The sequence below is a fragment of the Bombina bombina genome, chromosome 11, assembly GCF_027579735.1.
Source record: "Bombina bombina isolate aBomBom1 chromosome 11, aBomBom1.pri, whole genome shotgun sequence".
Classification (NCBI taxonomy): Eukaryota; Metazoa; Chordata; class Amphibia; order Anura; family Bombinatoridae; genus Bombina; species Bombina bombina.
Window position 1 is genome coordinate 163,770,434 of NC_069509.1, and position 12,600 is coordinate 163,783,033.

General features: G+C 36.9%; 1 protein-coding gene across 2 annotated transcripts in view; it reads right to left on the reverse strand.

The window, feature by feature from the left end:
- The window catches only part of TMC7 (transmembrane channel like 7), a 184,928-nt gene that overhangs the window by 112,799 nt on the left and 59,529 nt on the right, over window positions 1–12,600 (reverse strand). For both annotated transcript variants that reach the window (XM_053694931.1, XM_053694930.1), the window contains exons 5-7: window positions 5,724–5,806; window positions 3,714–3,859; window positions 1,176–1,323 (exon numbers count right to left, since the gene is read on the reverse strand). In XM_053694931.1, the coding sequence (XP_053550906.1) occupies window positions 1,176–1,323; window positions 3,714–3,859; window positions 5,724–5,806 (377 nt within the window). The remainder of the gene's footprint in view (window positions 1–1,175; window positions 1,324–3,713; window positions 3,860–5,723; window positions 5,807–12,600) is intronic.

Consider the following 12,600-nt stretch of genomic DNA (forward strand, 5'->3'; position numbering starts at 1 on the left):
ACATCCAGCCCCAACCCTATGTTCCACTTACTAATGCCTCTCGCTGGATTGGTTCAGCCCAAATAGGACTGCCTCAAATAAGCAGTTAATGGGCCATGCAATGATCTTAACCACTTGCATCCAGTAGGTGGCGCAGAATGTTGTGTAATGGTGGGCAGACCTGCTTGTGCCTCTTCATTGCACAACATATAGCTGTGAGAAAAAAAAATGCTGGGGAAAAAAAATACAATTTTTTTTTTTAAAGCCAATAAAAAAAAAATATATTTTTGCCCATATGAGAGGTGAAGCACTGCCTCACCTGCCTCTAGTGACTGCACATCACTGGTCTATAGGTTTGTTGAGAGATTCCTATTATCTAGTTGGAGTTTGTAGTATTATATTAATCTTTGGCACTGGCCACTCTACCTTGTGTGTCTGTAAATAATAATATGCCCTTATAACAAATACCTTGAATGGAGGGTTAAAACGCCAATTAAATTTTAGACCAATCACAGTAAAGCTAGTGTCTTTTAAATTTACAGCTGTGAACATTCACACTAAGCTATGAATAAGGCTACAGCCGAAAAGTGTTAGCTTGACAGTTAAGCGTTTTTTAAACCCACCCATGTTGATGAAACTTTTTAATATATTATTTGTCATCGTTTTTTGTGGATTCTGGGTTTTCTTTTTGGACCTACTATAATTTAAGGAACATTAAAAAGACTTATTATTTTTTCGTTATTCTATATTTGATGTTCTAGTAATAAAAGTACTTATTGGGGGCATTATCCAATAAATAATTAATACTTTAGTGTCAGTTGTGCATAAACATACATTTCCTGTTCAAATACAAACGTCAAAATAAACAACAAATTTATCACACGGAAAAAAAAAATATTAACATTCAATGGTTGCACTTTGTTTTTGGCAGATGCTTTTTAAGTCTTATGCCCCCTTAAAAATAACTTAATAGCTTGAAAATAAAGACCCATCAGGGCACAAATCACACACACAATGTAAAATACAAGTATAAATACACCTTTATTAATTTAATATACTAAACTTAGTCTTTAAACACCTAAAAATAAATAAATATTGTTGTCCATTTCTGGGTCAACAGGGTTTCTTCGCTCTGGGACCAGAAGACCCAAACAAGTCTGTGCATAGCCCACTAGCACAGGGAGAAAGGAACTTACTTTTAACTCATACTGCAAGATGCTCTTCTTTATACGGGCACAGTTCTCATCGGTTATGCAGAAATCCCAGCCGGCAAATATTTTGTTGCAGTAGCTCTGAAATCTGTCTTGTTCATGTACAAGACTTTGCCGAAATCCTCTTACAGCCCTATGTACAGAGAGCACTGTGTATTATCAGCCACTGATATTAATAAATTCACAGAAATGCAAATATATTGTAAAGAAAAAAAAGCTGAAATTAAAAAGGATTTGATTTACAGACTCAATTACAACTGCTGTCAGACTGTCACAAGAGTATTATTACCAGCAGAACTGACCATTATCATCCAGAAGACAGACACTTTGAGAGCTAATACCAGATAAGACCCTTATCATGATGAGCAGTGTGTATACAAGCAATGTGCGTTTCACAATAAAGTCTGTTCGTGTTTCACCTGAATACGGGTCTTTTCTGGTTATTTGAGTGGGCTCTGGCTATAATCACTTCTCTCCACTCTATAGCTATAAGTTCCAGGTACAGGAAGGACCCTCTTGGCGGAGCTACCCAGTCGGGGTAGCCGGTGTCCGTCACAGTTATCTAGGTAAGCTCAGGAGCAGCAAAGAACCTAGGTTCTAGCTGCTGATTGGTGGCTGCATATATATATATATATATATATATATACACCAATTGTCATTGGCTCGCCCATGTGTTCAGCTAGAACCCATTAGTAGTGCATTGCTGTTCATTCAACAAATGATACCAAGAGAATAAAGCAAATTTGATAATAGAAGTAAACCGGATAGTTGTTTAAAATTGTATGTTTTACCTAAATCATGAAAGAACATTTTTGTGTTTTATGTCCCTTTCTTCTCTGCCTAAAGTGACATAAAAATGCAAAAAAAAATTCTCTAAATGCAAAGGGGTAGTCCGTTCCAGAGCAGCAATGCACTACTTCGAGCTAGCTGAACAAATCTGCTGAGCCAATGACACAACATGTGTGTGTAGCCGCCTGCTAGCTCCCAGTAGTGCATTTCTGCTCCTGTGTATGCTTTACAATAGAGAATACAAGAGACCTAAGTACATTTGACAGCTATAGTAAATTGAGATGTTTCTTAGGGTCCCATGTATTAAATGGTGTGCGGACAGCTTCGCAACTTGAGAATTTGTCAGCGCGCCTTCGCTATATACGGTCAGCGGATCGGTTCGTCCGCTGGCGGCCCGTATGCATCATTACACACTCACAGAGAGAGAATTCTGTCTGAAACATGAAAGATTAATTTGGAATTTTATACTTCTTTAAAACCAGCACTTGCCGCACCTATTCTTAAAGGGACACAAAACTAAAAAAAATGTATTTTAGGATTCCGACAGAGCATACAATTTAAACAACTCTCCAATGTACTTTCAATTTTGCTTCATTCTCTTGATATCCTGAACACATCGTTGAGCCTACCTAGGTATGCATTCCAACAAAGGATACAAAGAGAACAAAGCAAATAAAATAACAGAAATAAATTGGAAAGTTGTTTAAAATTGTATGCTCTACCCAAATCCTTAAAGAAATATTGAGTTCTGTGTCCCTTTAAGACTCCTATTCAACTGGTGCCCTCTCACTCTCTATTGCTCTCTCCTGCTTCAAAACTTATTGTATATTTGTATAAACTTGCATTGAATTTTCTTCTAAACCACTGATTTCCAAACCCTATGTCAAGTTACCTGCTCACAGATAAGTTTAAAGGTCACTTCCTGCTAATACTTCTTGATCTGTCTGCAGCCTTTGATTCACCATCTTGTCCAGTTGCAAACACTCCATTGCTGACAGCGCCCTCTAGTGGTTCAACTCTGATAGATAGTAACTCATCCTGTATCGCTTGTGTAATTGTCTTTAGCTTATCTTACTTGTAATCAGAAACCAAATGCCATTGTTCTAAATATTTTGACACTAAAAGGGGCATGTAACCCACATTTTTATTTCATGATTCAGACAGAATATACAAATTTTAAATAACTTTCCATTTTTTATATACTATCAAATGTGCTTCATTATCTTGGTATCCTTTGTTGAACAAGCAGCAATGCACTACTAGGAGATAGCCAATATATCTGGTGAGCCAATGACAAGAGACATGAGTATAGCCACCAATCAGCAGGTAGCTCCAACAAAGGATACTAACCATCAGCCAATCACAAATGCACAAATGTATATTCTGTGAATTCTTGCACATGCTCAGTAGGAGCTGGTTACTCAAAAAGTGTAAATATAAAAAGACTGTGCACATTATGTTAATGGAAGTAAATTGGAAAGTTGTTTAAAAGTACTGCTCTATCTGAATCATTAAAGATTAATTTTGACTTCACTGTCCCTTTAATAAACAAATAAATAAAATAAAAAAATAAAATAAACAATGCTGCCCCCCACAGTACAAGTGATTTTTCTTGTGACGTTCATTTTTCAATGAATACATGTAAAACTCTGACAGAGATGACAAGAAAACAACAAATTCTACTGACGATATATATGGAAAACTTATGATAAAATGAGGCAAACTAATAATTACCTTTTCACGATCCAGAACACGCTTAACAGCAGGTAGGTTATTGTGACCAGTACATAGGCAAGTGGCAGATTGTACTTAAAGAGAGGGAATGAGACGGAGTTTACAGTGTAGTATCCATAGAAAAGATATGTGAATTCAAGGTAGCCCTAAAGAAACCAAATACGTTCATTATTAGTACTAAGTTATCAGATCCAATAAAATAAACATATTTAAGATTAAAGGGACAGTGTAATATGAATTTTTTTCTCGCCTTTCATTTTACTGGCTGGAACATTAAATTATTTAAAAACAGCTCCTTTACCTTTATTTTGTCATTTAAAATAGCTGCTTTTACCAGTTATATCCCCACCTATACTGAGCATTTCAGTACTTAAAGGGACACTGAACCCATTTTTTTCCTTTCGTGATTCAGATAGAGCATGGAATTTTAAGCAACTTTCTAATTTACTCCTATTATCAAATGTTCTTCATTCTTTTAGTATCTTTATTTGAAATGCAAGAATGTAAGTTTAGATGCCGGCCCATTTTTGGTGAACAACCTGGGTTGTCCTTGCTGATTGGTGGATAAATTCATCCACCAATAAAAAAAATGCTGTCCAGAGTACTGAACCACAAAAAAAACTTAGATGCCTTCTTTTTCAAATAAAGATAACAAGAGAACAAAGAAAAATTGATAATAGAAGTAAATTAGAAAGATGCTTAAAATTGCATGCTCTATCCAAATCACGAAAGAAAAAAATTGGGTTCAGTGTCCCTTTAAGTACTGGTTATAGAAAAGCCATGTAGACAAGAAGGTTTAGAAGAAACCACACTCCACAAAGGGTATTCTCCCAAGACATTTTGGGTCAGATTACAGTTACAGCTAAAAGGGATTTCTCTCGGTGCTCTGGTTAGCTGTTTCACAAAACAAAAGTGTCAGAAAACACATAAAAAAAATTATAGTTACACTCAAAATAACACCATCTAATAAAAAAGATTTAAAAACAAAATTGCACAAAAAAGTTATAAGGGCTCAAAGATAGGAGGTCTCAGGTGTTAGAAATAAAAAGACAGGCAAAGGGTTTTAACATAGAGAGATGCATACATATATATGTCTAAAGATGGATATGTGTGTGTGTTGTATATATATATATATATTATTTACATGTATGTACATATGTATCTATGTATTTATGTATTTATAAGTGTATATGTATTTACAGATATATATACACATATAAACATAAATACATATGCATACATATTATACACACACACACACACACACATATTTATATATATATATATTATATACACATGTATGTACATATGTATCTATGCACTTATAAGTGTATATGTATTGACAGACATATATATAAACAAATACATATGCATACATATTATACACACACACACTTATAAATATATATATATATATATATATATATATATATATATATATATATATATATATATATATATATATATAACTCATTGTGTAGTTCATTAACAAATCTAGACAGGTCCGAAGGCTTGTTTTCCCACAGAAAACCTCTGAATTACATTGTTTATGTAGTGGAGGATTTTAAACTCACCATATTTATATATGTGTGTGTGTGTGTGTGTGTGTGTGTGTGTGTGTGTGCGCATTGAAGCCCTTTGCAGTTAAGTAGATGAAAACATGTAAAAGCATATTTATGCAATATTCATATTTAATAAAGTGTTATACTGTGCATTTACTGTAAATATTTCACATTCCAATGTTCTGCACATAGAAGAATATAGAACTTTTCTCTGTTCTCTTGGTATATTTTGATAAAAAAAGCAGGGAGGTAAGCAGCAGTTTTGCAGAAATGTTATACATTAGCATGCTACCTATCTAGGAATCTATCCAACAAAGAATACCATGAGAATGAAATCAATTTGATAATAGAAGTAAATTGGAAACTTAACTAAAAGTGTATGATCTATCTGAATCATTAAAGAAAAATTTAAAGTACATTTTTGAAAAGGCAACTCCTTTACACGTACCGTTCCTGAGAGGAGATCTATAATACTATTATAGAAATAGAGAAGTCCGTAACCTGACGAGGCGTAAACTGTGCATTCAAGATCTGTAAAAAAAAATTCATTTACAGCTCAGCAGCTATTTCTAATCTGTCACAGTAAATTTGTATATTGTACAAGCACTAACCAGTTTCTAATTCAGCTAATGTGCTTGAATCCCAGAGGCAATAATCTCTTGTTCATGTCATCATAAACTAAAAACCATGTTCTTGATTATCCCGTGAATTTGCTTGTATGTTATTTGGTGCAATCTTACGCTTATCCTTTTAACTGCATCTGATGGGTAATAAGTAATTTCTAATCTGCTGAACTTGCTTGTATTTTAGCAACACTAACCTATCTCACCCAATTAATGGGACGTGAAATACCTTGTAATTACCATACTTTTCTGTAGCCTTTTAATAAATTAGCGTACCAGCCAAGTCTGAAAACTTTCTGAAAACAGTTATACCTTGTATGCTACAATTGTTTTTTCAAGGCTAAACTCCCCACACACTTGCATCATTTGGAACCAAGTGACACTTGCATCGGACATAGCAACATCTGCATCATATTGCAGTAGGCTTTTAAAAGTATCTTATCGCTTCTGCTAAATCCTGTTAGGTTCAAGTACAAATGAACTTCTACACTGCTCAAACAATGACTGGCATTTAAAAGTCTGGTGTTTGCGCTGTCAAATCCATCAGAAATTGGAAAACGCACACATTTCAAAGTTAAATTACAGGAAAATGAGGCCAAAATAAATAAAGCTCATTTAAGTTGTTTTTTTTTTAATGCCTAATTAAAAGGGACAGCCAAAAATCAAACTTCATTATTTAGATAAGAATGTGCAATTTTTAACAGTGTTCACATTGCACTACTGGGAGCTAGGTTAACACATCTTAAGAGCCAATGAGAAGTAGCATATATGTGCAGCCAATCAGCAGATAGCTGATCCTGAGTCTACCTATGTATGCTTTTCAACAAAGAAATCAATGAGAGCAAATTAGATAAAAGAAGTAAATTGGAAAGTTGTTTAAAGGGACACTCAAGTCAAAGTAGACTTTTAGGATTCAGAAATAGCAGCAGTTTTAAGAACTTTTATTATCAAATACATTTTGTCTTTTTATATTCACACTTTCTGGGAAGCAAGCTCCTACGGAGCATGTGCACAAGCTCACAGGGTGTACGTATACTAGTCTGTAATTGGCTGATGAATGTCACATGATACGGGGGCCGAAAATGGGAGAAAAAAATAACTGTCAGAAAGAAAAAAAAATCTAATGCTTATTTGAAATTGACAGTAGGTGTTAAGTGATTGTCTTTTTATTATGTACTTATTAATTATGTAATTCTACTGCACTGAGTGTTCCTTTAAATTGCATGCTCTATCTGAATCATGAACATTCAATGTTAACTTTACTGTCCCTTTTAACATTTTATATTACAATATGCGTCATGTCCCTTTAATGTTATTGTATCGAGCAAGCAGAATTCTCTCTTTTTTCCATTCCATAAATTTGCTTCTATATTACTGGATCGGATTTCCTTCATTCTATGAATCTGATTGCAGTTGATAAGGAATAAACGCTCTCATTCCCTTCTATGAGAGCTGCTGATCATATTAAATTAAGTTCTACGCGTGTTACGGGCAGTGACTGCCTTATTGTCTGTATAAATTGCTTCTATGTTATTACGTCTAATCTCAAGCTTATGCAATGGAAGAGCTGTCTGCTCTCCAGATCACACTACAAAATGAAAAATCAAATTGTGCAAATCACCAATATGATCACCCCAGGACCACAAATATGCAACTGATTTACACTTATCAGATCAATAACCTAATGTGGTTCTGTTATGTTTAAAATCAGTAAATGCTGCTGAAAGTTTTAAATGCCAAAAAGCTAATTCCTCTACATTATATATGAGTAAGTCTGAAATCACAAACTACATTTATCAAAAGTATAATATATCAGTATTATCTCTTTAGTATCTAAGGTAACAATAAAATGTCATTGTTTGCAGTGAGACTACAATTTGATACAATAACAAATTATTAACAGTAAGACATAATACAGTATTCTTATTCTTTGAAGCTCTGTGACTGGATTACTAGGATGTGAGTGAGAGTAACTTGCTCTCTGATTGGATATATGTACCTGCAGTATTGTGAACAGATCTGTCTATATGATAAACTATTACGGTCGCTCAGTATAATTACCAGCTAATACTATCATAGCTTCTGATAAAATCCTTCCTTGTGTCCTAATCCTTTTTCTTTGAAGGAACGTTTGCTTCATAATTTGGACGTGGTTCGAGCCTTGAAGTTCTATCTTCAAGCTACTATGGATTTTTGACAAACTCCTTCCTTGTTTGTTGCCTATTCTGGGAAGTGTAAGGGGCAGAAGGTCTCTGCTACTTCCTTGTCTTTTTGGTTAAGGAGTGTTATCCGCTTAGCTTATGAGACAGCGGGACATAAACCTCCTCAGAGAATTACGGCTTATTCTACTAGAGTAGTGGCTTCCTCTTGGGCCTTTAAGAATGAGGCCTCTATGGATCAGATTTTTAAGGTGGCTACCTGGTCCTCCTTAGATACTTTTTCTAAATTTTACAAGTTTGATGTTTTTGCTTCAGCTGAAGCAGCCTTCGGGAGAGAGGTTTTGCAGGCTGTGGTGCCCTCTGATTAGGGTCCGCCTCTCTTTTTGTGCCTTCCATTATCATTCTGTGTCCTCTAGGAATAAAGCCGTGGACTTTCCAGATAATTTAATTTACTTCTGTATAAGGAGAGTCCACAGCCCCCCACCCGTGTTCTCCGATGGGCGACCCCCTAAATTATATTTTTCTTCTGACACCTTTTATATCCTGATATTTCTCCTACTGTTCCTTGTTCCCTCGGCAGAATGACTGGGGGAAGTGGGAGAGGTATTTAAAAGGATACTAAACATAAAATCTTTTCTTTCATGGTTCAGATAAACTATGCAATTTTAAGCAACTTTCTAATTTACTCCTCCTATAATTTTTTTTTGTTCTCTTGCTATCTTTATTTAAAAAGCAGGAATTTAAAACTTAGGAGCCAGCCCATTTTAGGTTTAGCACCCTGAATAGTGCTTGCTTATTGGTGGCTACATTTAGCAAACCAATAAGCAAGCATAACCCAGGTTCTGAACCACTAATGGGCCGGCTCTTAAGCTTTACATTCTAGCTTTTTAAATAAAGATAACAAGAGAACTAAGAAAAATTGATAATAGGAGTAAATTTGAAAGTTGCTTGAAATTGCATGCTCTATCTGAATCATTAAAGAAAAAATTTGGGTTTAGTGTCCCTTTAAGCCTTTGGCTGGGGTGTCTTTGCCTCCTCCTGGTGGCCAGGTTCAGTATTTCCCAACAGTAAGGAATGAAGCCGTGGACTCTCCTTATACAGAAGGAAATGAAATTATCTGGTATGCATAATTTATGTTTTCTGTGGACCATTATTTTTAAGTAAAGGGATATAGAGGTCAAAATGTAAATGTGCATAGGTGCATTTATAATTTAAATAGAAGCATTTTTACAATATACTTCTATATGCAAAAATGCTTCTAGTAAAAATGATTACTGTTTTTCAGTGGCATATGCACATGCATCAGCATTCAAACACCACACCTTCTCAGAGATTATGACACAAATTATGGTTTCACTTATGCAATAAACACTACCTCCAGCTCTCTGAGAAGGTGTATTTTTTTAATGCTGGCCCTCATAGTATATGTGCATATTCTGCAGAAAAAACAGTAATAACTTTACTAGGAACATTTTTATTAATGGAAGTATATTGCAAAACTGTCCACAGTCTCCTAGTGGTTGAATAGGAGGTGTGGCACTCATAAGCATATCTGATTGGTTATTAGGAATGTTATGTGAGTTTAAAAGACCGCGTATCTCTGTGCCTCGGCTTATTCGTTTGCAGACTGACAATTTAACACTGAGAAAGGCTAGTCAGTAGCCGAAACGCGTTTGTTTTAATTTAGAACCGCAGAGTCACTCCAGACACCCGACGCCGATGTTTCCTGTTATCGGCCAGGAAACAGAAGAGTGACTCACGGTACTCTTAGTTGCACAGTTTGTTTTGTTTTGTTGTGTGGGTATTCTTGGGATGTATTTATCCCATTTTAATTACATTTATTAAAGTATTATTTTTAATTTTTGACCAATATAATAGTAAGTATGAGTGCTATTTAAACCCCTATCTTTTCTTTCTCTCTAACCCAAATTGACACAGGGAAGGAACCACAATCTCTTGATTGATGTTGCGGTCTGGAACGACCTTAGGAAGAAAACCTAACTTAGTACATAGGACAGTTATCAGAATGGAACACCAAATAAGGAGGCTCACATTGCAAAGCGGCAATCTCTGAAACTCTGTGCACAGAAGCAATAGCCATTAGAAAAAGAGCCTTCCAGGACAACAACTTAATGTCAATTTCATGCATATGCTCAAACGGAGCCCGTTGCAAAACCTTAAGAACCAGGATTCAGACTCCAAGGATGAGCTGAAGATCTGAAAATCCTAATAAGAGCCTTAACAAAAGACTGAACATCTGGAAGCTCCCAGTAAAAAAAAGACAAGGCCGAAATCTGTCCCCTCAGGGAACTGTCCGAAAGACCCTTCCTCCAGTCCATCCTGGAGAAACAATAGAATCCTGGTAACTTTAACTTTATGCCAGAGAAATCCACGCTCTTCACACCAGAATAATTAGGTTCTACACACCTTATGATAGATGCAACGAGTACGGGCTTACGAGCTTGAATGAGAGTATTAATAACTCTCTCAGAAAACCCTCTCTTGGCAAGGACTAAGCGTTCAATCTCCACGAAGTCAGCCTCAGAGAATCTAGATTTTGATGAACAAAAAGGACATTGTTCCAGTAAATCCCTGCAACAAGGTAACCTCCATGGAGGAGAAGGTGACATCCTCACTAGATCCGCAAACCACATCCTTCCCAGCCACGATGGAGCAATCGGTATTACTGACGCCTGCTCCTGCTTGATGCGGACCACTACCCGAGGAAGGAGTAATAACAGCGGAAAAAGGTAGATTAGACTGAACCTCCAAGGCACTGCTAATGCATCTATTAGCTCCACCTGAGGATCCCTGGACCTCGACCCTTATCTGGGTAGCTTGGTATTGAGACGAGACGCCATGAGATCCTTTACTTCCCTGAAACAAGCATATGAAAACAGCAACAGTCTGCCCCCTACACGATCCAGCTCCGGATCGGGGGCCGCCGCTTTATGCTGCCTTGGTCTCAGCGGGGTTCTTGTTCTGCTTGGATTTATTTCAGGATTGAGCCGGCTTCCAAGTGCTCTTGGTTTGCTCGGGCTTAGAGGAGGACTGCTGACGTTGGGACTTTTCAGAACGAAAGGAACGAAAATTAGATCCTTGTCCCTTAGATTTGTTCTTTTTATCCTGCGGTAGGAAGGCACCCTTGCCCCCTGTAACCGTGGAGATAATGGAGTCCAGGCCTGGACCAAATAAAAACAGAATTTATGCTCACCTGATAAATTTCTCTCTTGTGATGTATCGAGTCCACGGATTCATCCATACTTGTGGGATACCAATACCAAAGCTTTAGGACACGGATGAAGGGAGGGACAAGACAGGTACCCTAAACGGAAGGCACCACTGCTTGTAAAATCTTTCTCCCAAAAATAGCCTCCGAAGAAGCAAAAGTATCGAATTTGGAAAATTTGGGAAAAGTATGAAGCGAAGACCAAGTCGCCGCCTTACAAATCTGTTCAACAGAAGCCTCATTTTTAAAAGCCCATGTGGAAGCCACTGCTCTAGTAGAATGAGCAGTAATTCTTTCAGGAGGCTGCTGGCCAGCAGTCTCATAAGCCAAACGGATGATGCTTTTCAGCCAAAAGGAAAGAGCGGTAGCCGTAGCCTTTTGACCTCTCCGTTTACCAGAATAAACAACAAACAATGAAGATGTTTGACGGAAATCTTTAGTTGCTTGTAAGTAGAACTTTAAAGCACGAACCACATCAAGATTGTGCAACATACGTTCCTTCTTTGATGAAGGATTAGGACACAGAGAAGGAACAACAATCTCCTGATTGATATTCCTATTAGAAACAACCTTAGGAAGAAATCCAGGTTTGATATGCAAAACCACCTTATCTGCATGGAAAACAAGGTAAATTTGAGTCACACTGTAAAGCAGATAACTCAGAAACTCTTCGAGCCGAAGAGATGGCTACTGAAAACAAAACTTTCCAAGATAGAACAAAATGCTAAGATCATCATCCTCCTTGCAGAAATCTTCATCCCTTTTCTGCCAGAGAGTAAATAGTACACACCGGTACCATTTAAAATAACAAACTTTTGCTTGAGAAAATAAAAACTAAACATTTTTGTCACCACACTCACTTTACCTTTCCTAGCAGTTAAGCAGGCAAAGAGAATGACTGGGGAGGTGGAGCTAAGGGAGGAGCTATATAGACAGCTCTGCTGTGGGTGCTCTCTTTGCCACTTCCTGTAGGGAAGGAGAATATCCCACAAGTATGGATGAATCCATGGACTCGATACATCTTACAAGATAAATATTTCCCTTAAAGGAAAGGAAAAGAAGTCTAGACTTAGAAGTCATGTTCGCAGACCAGGACTTCAGCCAGAGCACCCGACAGGTCTGTACTGAGAAACCAGAAATCTTAGCATTCAGGCGAATAATCTGCATGTTTGCATCACAGATAAAAGAATTAGCAATTCTCAAGGCTTTCATTCTTTCTTGGATAACATTGAGGGGACCCTCCACCTCGATCAAATCTGCTAAGGAGTCGCACCAGTAGGCCACAGCTCCAGCAACCAAGGCAAAAGTCGCTGC